The sequence below is a fragment of the Mastigoproctus giganteus genome, chromosome 5, assembly GCF_048544385.1.
Source record: "Mastigoproctus giganteus isolate SK-2022 chromosome 5, ASM4854438v1, whole genome shotgun sequence".
NCBI lineage: Eukaryota > Metazoa > Arthropoda > Arachnida > Uropygi > Thelyphonidae > Mastigoproctus > Mastigoproctus giganteus.
In genome coordinates this window covers 172105823-172118777 of record NC_143579.1, presented here as the reverse complement: position 1 = coordinate 172118777, position 12955 = coordinate 172105823, and the positions used below count along the sequence as shown (strand labels likewise).

General features: G+C 36.5%; 1 protein-coding gene across 2 annotated transcripts in view; it reads right to left on the bottom strand.

Annotated features, from left to right (window-relative positions):
- thoc5 (THO complex subunit 5) overlaps positions 1–12955 on the bottom strand; it is a 388780-nt gene that overhangs the window by 280571 nt on the left and 95254 nt on the right. The window contains exon 4 of one of the 2 annotated variants that reach the window (XM_090373524.1): positions 9516–9580. In XM_090373524.1, coding sequence (XP_090229650.1) covers positions 9516–9580 — 65 coding nt within the window. Of the gene's footprint in view, positions 1–9515; positions 9614–12955 lie in introns of both variants that reach the window. The other variant, XM_090373522.1, reaches the window with a different exon arrangement.

The window sequence follows — 12955 nt, the reverse complement described above, 5'->3', positions numbered from 1 at the left end:
ACCCCTCCTCCCTTCCCGTAGACATTGTACTCCCCAAATTCCAGTTCTGCATTCCTTATATCTGTGTGACACCACGTCTCTGATATCCCAACGATATCTGCATTTGATGTTTTAACCAACACCTCAAATTCAAATTTATTTACCAAACTCCTAACATTGGAGTACACGCAAGTATACATGCACCTGTTCCTATTTATAGCTACCCTAACACAGCCCATGTGTTTTCTTGTACTGCAATGACTCCCAGCAGTCTCTGAAATCCCCTGCATCTTGTTTTCCAGGCTGCTGCTCATTCCAATAGAAGCAGTGCAAGAATCACTTTCACCTCTGCCAGCCGCTACTGTTAATCTACTAGTCCGTGTATTCCCCCCCCCAAGCTAGCAGTTTTCCGAACCACCTAACACTGCCTCGATAGCATCAGCAAATATTCTTGCACCCTTTCGATTTAAGTGTATCCCCTCCCTGTAGAAGCAGTCTCTCCTGTTAACAAGCACAGACCAGGCTGAGAAAAATTCTACCCCTTGAGCCTTGCACAATCTCTCCAGGGCCGAATTGATTGACAAAGCTCTCATCATATACTCCCCACTATCATGTCTGGGCAGAATTGCAGACACTTTCAAATTCACCTCTAACTTATGGCTTTTTTTCAACAGTGACCTTTGCTTGGCATAGCTGGGGTGCCTGTAATGGGGGTGTTGGCCGGGTCAGGTGATGCATCTACTAGCACATGTACTGCATTCCCACAATGACTGCAGGCATATGCAGCCCGGGAGGCACTAGTCAGCTTTGCGACTTTTACTTTGCTACATTTTTGACAAAGGGCCCCGTGCGCAGTGACCATAGCACTGCATGTATGACTTTCCGGAAGCAGATCTGGCAGGTTTGTCTAGCTTGAGTGGGTGGCATCCTGATATTTTCTTAAAATTATTTTCACGGTGAAACAAAACAGTTGTAGATATTCAGGGACAGACACATAACAATTGAATAAAAGCTTATCTTAGTCGGAGACACTCAGTATGGGTTTAAACAAGGATCGTGACCCAGTTTCAATTGACACCCAGGGTGAAGATAGCTTAACTCTGGAAATACCGGAGGTGATGAACACCTGCTCATCCTGACTGCACTAGTCCTATGAGTGCTAAAGGATTAGTGGGTGCGACTGACCTTGGTTGCTGGCTGTTGTCTACTTTGTATTTGAATATTAAATTTAAAATGTAAATACATAATTACCTGATGTTTATGGAGCTAAGAAAAGGTCTTCTTCCTATATAGCTTGTGATGGGGAATATAACGATATCACACATTCGATATTACTACTATTTCTTCTGCAAGAATTACTAATAAATCACGGAGCACCATACCATGCGACCAGTGCGTTCGGTCGACTTTACGCAATTGATTTATTACTTCAAGTTGATAAATATAATTTTCCAGTGGGAACTTGTGCACCACATAGTCACCCACAGCAATAGAGAAAAAACTTCCTCAATGAACAAAATAACAGAATCTTCACTTCTTGTTTTTGACTCGCACAACTTTGGCAGTAGAAATGCCTGACAAGTCAGAATTACACTTCTGATTTGGTCTAGTCTGGTAATCTACTTCCAAATGGAAATGGAAGATTTAAATAACTGTTGGCATAAATTTACACATCACAATCTTCAAAATATCTAAGTGTAATGACCTTGGTAAATAGACAATGTGACACATTTGCCAGAAGAGCCATGCTTGGATTTTCAAACATTGGCATAACATTTAAAATGAACAGACAATTATTTTCTTTAATTAAGCCAGAAGAGAGGAACATGAGCAGATTTTCTACGTGGGTAACGAGTTTAATCCACCTTGGGTTATCAGATTGCTTGGACTGAATTTTATGACTCAGAAATTCTTTTCCTTAAGGAGTTTAATTTATCTTTCTTCAATCTTTTAGGTCAAAAATTGGAACTGGACATGTCAGTTCTACTCAGTGGTGATTACTACTCTAATAGTGAGGGTATTAAATGAGAAGACTGAGCATGGATGTGGAAGTTTTTGTTCTTCCATATCTTACTATCAAGAAATGTACAATAGAACCTCACTAACTGATCACCTTTGGGACCAGAGGGATGACCAATTAGTGAAACAGACCATTTAGTGAGGGAGTAAATAAAAAGTCAATATGTAATTGTAAAAAACTAGGAATTATTTATTTAGATTAAATTTTAATACATATACAGTAAACCACCGCTATTCGCGGTCGCTGATTTAATATAAAATGAAATGTGAATTTTAAAGTGCCGTGAACATTTTCCTCCATAAAAAAAAACATGGCCGTGACTAAAATCATCTTTCCCGGTCAAAACAGTGCTCAGTGGGTGGGGGGAGGAGGGGTGACAAAATCGCGAGTGTGGATATTTCCCGCTAATCCTTGTTCAGTATGTGTTGTGCGCTTGTCATGGAAGGTTTCATCGTTTGCTTTTAAATGCTTATAAATTGAATAAATTTTATAAGCCCAGAAGAGAGCTTTCACTTTTGTAAGCATATCCAATTTATAAATTGATATGCTTACAAAAGTGAAAAATCTCCCGTTTTGCAGTGTGGTAGTGTAAACAGAATTTTTCGAGTGTGTTAACGGTTAAAAGAAAGTGAATTTATTTTGGACAAGTTCTTTTCTAATCCCTACAAAAATATGGATTCGAATAACAAGGGAATTGTGAAAAGATCAAAGGTGATGACATTAGACGAGCAAAATTGAGTTATTAGATAAAATTTCTAATGGTGAAATTGTCTCGTCAGTGGCAAAACATTATAAAATCAATGAGTCAGCGGTATGATCAATCAAGACATCGGAAGAAAAAATCCACTGTAGTGTCCGTGAAAACGTGCTAACTGCTTCAAAAATTTGCTCTGTAACTTGTGTGATGTTAAATTAGAAAAAAATGGAAAAAGCTTTAAATTTGTGGATAGAAGACCGAACTCAAAATAAAATTCCGTTCAGTTCACTCATCATTCGTTAAAAGGCAAAACACCTTTATCAACACTTTAGCGAAACTGGTGATAGCACTGGTGGGATACGTTTTTTAGCTAGCAAAGGCACCGGTTTGAAAGATTTGTTTGAAATTTATTATAAATACTACATTTAATAATAAATTGTTTCTTATTTTCATTTCGATGCCTTATGCTTGTATTTCACTATGTACTATCTATGTACATAGTCATATCATGAAGGTACATATAATACATACATACACAAAATTTTAGATTAAATTTTCTTATATATTTCATACTTTGGAACGGAACCCCTTTTATTACTATGGGAGCCATAACTCGGTATTTGCGGCATTTCTCAGGAACGTAACCCCTGCAAATAGCGGGGGTTTACTATAAGTAATTTTAAAAAAATTACATACATGTATATTTAAGAACACTTTTAATTTAATAATAAAAAAAAAAAAGAAAACTTATTTACATTACAGTAATTTGAAGTTGTATACATAATTTATTTGTTTAAAAAAAATCTGTTATTTTTGGTATTGTCAGTGTTTTTCAGTAGCCAGGTTATAAATTTGTCGTAGTAAAATTATTTTTGGCATTTCTGCTTCTTCTTGGCATTCATACCAATTGATTATATCTGTCAGGGATTGACTGGCTTCCTTATGGAAAATGGTAGATTTTGTGGGCCTGTTATCTTCTTTATCTACTACTTCAGTAGATCCCGCAGAAACAAAGGAGACAATTTCATCATCCGTAAAAATTTTGTAATCTAAATCCGCTGCGTCTATATCGCGCCAATTTTTGACATAGTCTTCATTTAAGTTTTTGAATATTGGCAAGGATCTGCAAATTTCTATTAAAACTGGTGGTGTGAGAACAGAATCTTCTTGTTCTGCAGAGTCATCATCATCAGCCATTTTCAATCCACTGCAGGATGAAGGCCTCTTCAGCAACTTTCCAGTTCCTTCTGTTTTGAGCACTGGCCATCCATTTACTACGCAAAAACTCATGAATTTCATCTATCCATCTCCGCCTTTGTCTTCCAGGTTTTCTTCTAGCTCCTCTTGGGTACCATTCTGTTATTTTCTTAGTCCATCTGTCATCATGTCTTCGAGCTGTGTCCTGCCCAAGACCATTTTAGTTCTTTATTTTGATAAGAATAACACATGGATTAGACAGTTTGCTGTCTAATCCATGTGTTTCTCTTCTTACCTAACGGTCTGATTCCCAATATAATTCATTCCATTCTTCACTGTGTAGTTCTCAGCTTCTCTTCCATTCTTTTGGTGAGTGTCCAAGTTACACTTCCATAAGTCATGGTGGGGAGTATACATCGATTCATTATTTTACGTTTCAGACCAGACAAACTGGGATATTGCTCTTCAGTATGTGACTATATTTCCTGAATGCTACCATCCAAAATTTATTCTTCTCTTAACTTCAAGCCATTTATCATTATTACAGCTAATAACTTGTCCCAGATAAGTATATGACTCCACCTTTTCATAACTGATTAAGATTTTCCTCTAATTCTTTGGGATCGTGGCTTATAACCACAATGTCATCTGCAAATCGTAAATGGTTTAGGTACTCTCCGTTCACACTGACTCCTTTCTGCGACCAGTCTAATCTTCTGAAAGCTTCCTCAAGGGCAGCAGTAAACAGCTTCGGAGATATTGTGTCTCCCTGTCGAACTCCTTTCTCGATTTTAAATTTGCTACTGTCTTTGTCTAGTCTAATAAAGGAGGTAGCACTCTCATATATTTTATTCAAAATCATAATATGGGTATCTATGCCTTGTCTTTCCAGTGCCTGAAACATTGCCTTATGCTGTATGGAGTCAGCCTTTTCATAATCCACAAATGCCAGGCATAATGGTGTTTTATATTCATTTACTTTCTCCATTCCACAAATAATAATCCACAAATTCATAATCCACAAATGCCAGGCATAATGGTGTTTTATATTCATTTACTTTCTCCATTAGCTGTGATATTACGTGAAGGTGATCCATAGTTCAGAATCCTGTCCTAAAGCCAGCTTGCTCTTTCAGTTGATTCTCATCAAGTATTCTTTCTAATCTGTTTGTAATGACCCTTGTGAACAACTTGTAGATGTGGGATAACAAGCTAATTGGTCTATAATTTCCAATTTCTGATTTATCTCCTTTCTTATGCAGCAAAACTATGATTGCATTATTCCACTGCTTAGGTGTCACACTATGGGAGCCATAACTCAGTATTTACGGAATTTCTCAGGAACATAACAGTAACCCCTGCAAATAGCGGGGGTTTACTATAAGTAATTTAAAAAAAATTACATACATGTATATTTAAGAACACTTTTAATTTAATAAAAAAAAAAAAAAGAAAACTTATTTACATTACAGTAATTTGCCTTTTCTAATGCACTTTGTGAAGAGCCTTGCCAGTTTTTGTGTTATGTCTCTTCCTCCCAATTTTAACAACTCTACAGTAACTTCATCTTCCCCCGGGGCTTTCCGATTCTTCATTTTCTTCAATGCATGTTCTACCTCATCAGGAAGAATATTGGGTATGTCGTATGTGTTGCTATTTTGCAATCCATCTTCCCCACTGCTGGTATCATTCCCTCGCTCCTTGTATAATTCTCTATAGTAGTCTTCTGCTATTTGAATTATGCCTTCTCTGCTGTTTATAAGTACACCATCGCTATTCTTCAGTTTCAGTATCATTTGTCTTTCTGTATTACTGCTCATGGCTGCTGATTTAAATCCTTTGTTTTCCCTTAATGCTTGTTCTACTTTTCTTGTGTTAAATCTTCTTATGTCCTCTCTGAGTCTCTTTCTCATGGCTTTGCATAACTCAGTATACTCAATTTTCTCCCTGTCAGTGTTTTTCTTGCTCTTCATTTGTCGTCTTCGGTTCATCATGACAAGTGTTTCTTGACTAATTTTTTCTTCTTTGGATTTCTGTTTCTCTATAGGTTTCTTGGGCTTTATCACTTTCAGAAAGTTGTAATATTCCTCGTCGATATCTTGGTCCTGAGTATTCTGCAGAAGCTCAAACTTGTTCTTAAGTTCCAGTACATACTGCTTTTTCTCCTCCTCTGTTATCTGAAAGACCTTTGTATTATTTACTCGAGTCAGTTTTTTCCTTTCCTTTCCTACATCTATATCAAGTGTACATCTTACCATTCTGTGATCACTTCCAACGTTTACCTTATTCAGGATGGTAACATCATTCACAATACATCTTCTGTTAGTGATGATGAAGTCGATTTCATTAGTTGTTAATCCATTTGGACTCTTCCATGTCCACTTTCTGTTCACCCTTTTCTTGAAAAAAGTGTTCATTACTGACAGTCCTTGAGATTCTGCAAATTCCACAAGTCTTTCACCTCTTTTATTTCTTTCACCAATTCCAAAATTTCCTATAGTTCCTCTTTCTGTGCTGTTTTGCCTTTTTCCAACCTTAGCATTGAAGTCCCCCATAATAATAGTGTAGTGGGTTTTCTGCTCATCTAGAAGACTCTCAATTTCGGTGTACATTTCTTCAACCTCTTCATCATCATGGCTCGATGTTGGTGCATAAATCATTATAATCTTTAGCTTGTACCTCTTAGAAATCTTGAGTATTAGTCTTGACACCCTTGGTGATGTACTTTTGAATTCCAAAATGCCGTAAAATCTTTATGGACCAGAAACCCAACTCCACCTTCACTCCTTTCACTGTTTCCATTGGTGTACAGCAGATTTCCACTTGATAAACTTATAAGTGATTCATTTCTTCTTCTTGTTTCAGCCAAACTGATGATATTCCTATTCACATTTTCTAATTCCTTTTCCAGCTCTAATATCCTATCTTCACCGATGAGTGATCGTACGTTATAACAGGCCAAGTTCAGTTTCCTTGCATGGCAGCCTGATCGTACCCAGGGATTCTTAGCATCCTCTGCTTCCACTCTGATCCTCTCGCTGCCGTAAGAGGGAGAGTGAAAGCTGCTGGGGACTGAGGGCCATTTGTTTCGTTGTGCTTTCATGTGCTGGAGGGTTTGGTCTTTTCCTCTTCACGCTGACCAGGCGTCTTGAAGAGAACCACTCTACACGTTCGTTGCCACCTAAGTGACGTAACAGGGCTTACCATCGAGAAGGTGTGCATGAGTGTATTTTAGGGAGGCAGGCCAACCGGACTTCTCCTAAATCTTCTGTAATAGAGAGATATTGGATCCATCAGTGTTTTAGGCTGAGTGTCTGATAACACACAGGATACCTGTTCCCCTCTAAGCCCCAGGTGGTCATACCAACTCTAACCAGTATCCAAACTTTTAAGCACTTAAAGGCACCAATATAGTTTTTTTTGATTGAAATCTAGTTTTCAAAATAAAGCCAGGAACTTATCTAGTCTGTGGCCTAAGTAAGAGGACACTTTCACAGGCCAGGAAAGAACAGATATGATATAATTATAATTACAATATGTAACTAAACAGGCTTCAGACGGCATCTGAGTTAGGAAGGCTGTATATTCTGAAATACTCATTTCACAAAGAAATAAGTTTTTGGTGTTTTTTTTGCTTAAAAACAACAACAGCATTACAAATTTCCTGGCAGTCAGCTATCTGTTCATATTTAGCCTGTGCTAAAGAAGAACAGATAAATCTAAGAATTCAGTGTGGACTGGTCTGTAAATAGCAAAGTCCTTAAATAGGTGTTGGTGCTGATAATTCAGTGGTGGTTATCTTGTTTTAAGACAGTAGATCAAATTAAAAACTCGCCTTTCAGAATAGTCAAGGCCACTCTCATATGAAATGCAAATCTGGTTTGAATCTGAATGTAGATATCACAGTAATTTGAATTCAAATAATAGCCATCTTTAAACAAGATGGCCAACTGAGATAAAAGCATCCCCATCAAGCATAGTCCCCCCCTCATTTGTACTTTGTGAGGGTGGATACTGGACCATGGTTTGGATGGGCTGTATATACTAAAGTGTTCCAAAGTGAATGTGCTACTTACAATTTGTGGGATAGCCATCTTATTTCAAAATTTTGATTAAAATGAAATCATCCTGGTCTGATTACTCTAGGAGATTTTCAAGCACAAAAACACACTGTAAATTTAGCTTGGATAGCTACTCACCCTGAAAGGTACATAGATTCCTGCCATTCTAATTATAAGCAGGAACAACTTTGGTGTTTACATTTTGATCCAAACCAGGTTTATAGTAAAGGCAAGAGTTTCTAGGAACATTCTGATTGGTGTGTTTTTATTTCTATCTGCCATCTTATTTCCAGATGGCTGTAAAGGTAAAAATAAGCCAATAGCAAGCATTCCCACTCCAAATAACTGCATTTCCTAAAACTTAGGGGTGCTTCTGCATAGCTCTGATCCACTTGACCCTAAGTATTCACTAAATATAAAATGTTTTTATCATGATCAACCAAAACTTCATACAATATGCAGATGAACAGCTGCCAAGAAGTACTGGGAAATTTTAACCCAGAAAAACCAGTGGTGCAAACCACTTGACAAATGCAAAGTACTGCATATGGATAGAAGTAACCCCCAGAGAAATATAACAACTGTGTCGTAGTACACTTAAAAAGACCTGAGTGTAATTATGCAGTCAGATATGAAGTTTTCTGAGCAATGCAGACAGGCTGCCAGAGCAGGTCATGGGGCATTGTCAATAATATACAGCAATTTTGCTAGTAGGGAAAAGGAGATGATTATCCCTTTGTATAAGGCAATGGTCAGGCCAAGCCATGAGTACTGTGTACAGGTCCTGGAGGCCTCATTTTAGGAAGGATGCCAAGTTTCTTAAGCATGTATTGAGAAGGGCAACAAGATTGGTGAGGAGAAGGAAGGGGTTCTCTTACCAATAAAGGCTTAAGTTCTGCAAATTGCAGCAGCTGGAGACTAGGCACCTGATTGAGGTATATAAGGCCTTGAGTGGGTTGAGCATGCTGAATTCTGATGGGATTCTTCTGCTGCTCAGATTACAAAACTGAGGGGGCATAAATTCAAATTCAGGAAAGACAGTTGCAGAACAGATGTGCAGAAATTTGTCTTTAGCCAGATAGTAGTTGATTGCTGAACAAACTTCCATCTGTCCTTGTGGAAGTTGATAGCTTAAATAAATTTAAGGAGGAACTGAACAAACTTTTAGAAGGAATGGATGTTATTATTATTATTATTATTATTATTATTAGCTATATGGTGTAAGGAAGCCTGAGGCTTATACTGCACCAGCCAAAAAAAGAAAGAGAAGAATGATGATATCCAGCTCAGGACCCTGGGTGTGCCAAGCCCATACTCACCACGTGTGAGCCCCTGGGGTTATGTGTGAAATTGTTTTTTTCTTTTTTTTTTTTTGGCTGATGCTACATAAGCTCATATGCTTGCTTTCTTGCATCACATGCTTCTACTACTAACTACTAAATGTTACTTTTTCAAAAATATATTCCATAACATTGGCATTTTAACATAAAAATAAATATATATAAAAAAAAAAAAATATATATATATATATATATATTATTCCACAATGAATTATACTAACCGAAATTCAAGGCATTTTGTAACTTCCTTCTTAAGATGCATAACTTCATATAATAAATTCTGTAACTGAAGATGAAAATTATCCACTTTCTGTTTTACCTGCATACACATGATACATAAGAACTTCATTATTGCAGAAACACTATTTACACATCAAGATTAAGAGTAAAAAAACATTAAGTAAATTTATATGAAAAAAGACACTACTTTTCAACTTCAAATGAAATTTAAATGATACTAATCTGATTATTAAGATACTGTGGAGCTTTTGCCAAATATATTTAACACAGGGCTGGGCAAGTGTACTGAAGCTATATTTAGCTACTGAAATGGGCAAGACTTTAAAAAATCAAATGATTTCAATACTTCCCAAAATAGGCTAGTCAAGTGATTGAAGTAGCAGCAAACTTTTTGAAAATAACTCTTTTTCCTGGTAGAAAAATTTTGAATCCTCTTCTAAGACAATCTTGGTTTAAAGACCCTAGATCTGTCTTTATGTAAAATTTATGTTTATTAACAAAACTATTATACCTTCTGTAGCTTGATGCACTATAGGTCTAAATGTCTACTTGTTTACAGAACTTATCTTACAAGTAGTGCAAATGCATCGTTCATTACATATCGTAACCACCTTCACCTTTTCAAAAAAGCAGCAGCAATTTCCTTGCGAGGAGAATACTGCTATTTGTTTTTGGCGTCATTACCCAAATGGACCATACAAAGATTACTGGAGTAACCAGGGAGTGACATTATGCAAGCAGTGCAAACTGCTTGCATCATATTTATACCAAACTCAAAATGACAATCCACAAAAAAAACTGACATAACATTACTTTGTATAACTTACAGAAATTTACATTAATATTCTTCACATGAGTGTACATGACAAATCATGTTATTTTATGGAATACTTATAATATCTGCCCGTATGGCTCTTCTTCAGGATAAATTGTGACATGTATTTGTTATAGTGAATCAGGGCGCATGAATACAAAATTCCCATTAAAAATTCCTATAAAAAGAAATCAATCTGAACTGATTTTGAGAAATTTTTGGCTGCCATAATCCTTGTGAAATCAACTGCACATTAAGACTTCAAAGAGGTGCAAGAAGTAGCATTATCACATGGAAACTGTTTTAGGGAGTTCATCTCATCTCAGTGCTCCCACATGTTTGCACAATGATATTTGACAATGCTCACTGTTGATAATCTCACTAAAGCTAATGTAATCTTTCACAACATTGCATACTTTTTGCAAGAGGAGAAAGTTTCACAGATCTCATGAGGACTGTCTAAGCGTATTTAAGAATCCTAAGAACGAAATGTACCCACCCAAATGGAATTATGCCTTATCTGTCCAGATCCAATCATAAAGTTTCTCAGCATTAGTAACTACATATTCTGTGAACAAGCAGCAATAATTTTCAGAGCACCACATAAGCAGACTGATAGATACACTGCATTAGAATGGCTAAAAAATACAATACAAGGAAGTGAAATGTTCACATTTGCCAAAAAAAATCCAAAACATTCTTACTCTCCCCATAACAAAAAAGACTATTCAATTACACTCTAAACTTTGCCAAACTCTTTGTCTCAGCCACATGGGCAACAAATTTGTCTTAATTATCTTCAACACATTGCCCAAAGGAACATTCCATGAGATCCATACTGCTGTTACTCACTACGATCTCATATTTGTGTTTCATAGTTCTTGTCTATTTGTGAGATCTACCTCCCTTATTGATTTTACTGATTCCTTTCAGGGTCTTATACTTCAATTCAAGTTTTCTCCTAAGATATCTAAGTTAGTTGCTAAGGTTTGAAAGTCCACACCTTCAAAATCATTTCTCATGGAGACAAAGATTTGCATCCCTCACCATTCTAATCACCCTTCTTTGAAACCACTCTAAAAAGGGAGTGCATTGAACTATTGAGGATAATCATGAAGTTTTCACTAGAGTCAGGAGAAATTCTCTTGGATTATAGAAGTGTCAATGTACTGCATAAAGGTGGCTTTAAGAGTGAAGTGGATAACTGTCAACAACCGGTCAGTCTTACTTCGGTAGTAGAAAAATATCATGGATGAAATGGTAAAAAGTGCATTACAGGTTCATTTATATAGAAATTAAATTCTGAAGGAATACAGAATGGTTCTGTAAAGGGAAAATATTGTTTAACCACCCTGGTTAGCTATTATTTTGATAGATTCACTTATGAGCTGGACACAGGAAATAATTTCAAATGTTTATTTACATTTCAGCAAAGCATTTGAATCAGTTACACATGAGAGGTTACCGAATAAGCTGGAGCATGTTGGAATCACAGGAAAAATCCTTAGCTGTACTGAAAGACACAAACAGGACAGTAGACAGAGAGTTGTTATTAACAGTTATTCTTCAGATTGGGCTAGCATCAGATTCCCCAAGAATTGGTACTGGGACCACTCTTGTTTTTGATTTTCTTAAATGACATCAATGAAGGAACAGAGGGTGCAACGTCAAAATTTACAAGTGATATCAAGATCAATAAAGGAGTTAATAATCAGCTCCAAGCACAGTTTCTTCAGGATGACAGAGTCAGAAGTGCAACTATCTTTTAAAGCAACAAAATGCAAGGTGTGAAATTTTCCCATTTGCCAAAAAAAATCCAAAATATTCCTACTCTCCCCATAACAAAAAAGACTATTCAATTACACTCTAAACTTTGCCAAACACCTGGGGAATAGCAACCCCAAAATAACTTGCACACTGGCATTGAACTAAAAATAATAGAGGAAGAAAGAGATTGGGAATTTAAGATATGTTCAAACATGAAATTCGCAGAGTGTAGAGAGGCAAGAAGGGCCCCTGGTTCCTACCGATAACTTATTGAACACTTACATGTAGAAATAGGGAAGTCATGCTACCACTGTATAAACCAGTCATAGGGCAAACTACGGCCTGTGGGCCAGATGCGGCCTGCCTGGAGGTTCTATCCGGCCCGCCGCAGATTTTAAAACCACAGTATAGAAATTTTCAATTTCAATGTTTTAAAAAAATTCATTTAAGGGCGTGTTCCATTTTTTCATATGTGAAAATTTACATAGAAATTTGAATATTTTTTGCATAGGCAAAATATAGTTGTGATAATTTATATAGAAATTGATTTAAAAACTTTTGCATGTGCAAAAAATGGAACCTGCCCTAACAAATATGTATAAAATTATTAAAATATACTTATTTGCTTTTATATTTAAATAAAAAAAAAATAGAAACAAGATTTTGAAAGAAGAATTTGGATATACTGCTTACGAGTTTATATTAACGACAACAGAGGCACTAATATTTGTCCACATCAAATAACATTAGTCGGTTCGGGAATGTGCATGAAGCAGGAACCTACTGTTGAATGGAAATAGGGCGGACAGGTCGACACATTCCAACTTCATAAATGTTGAG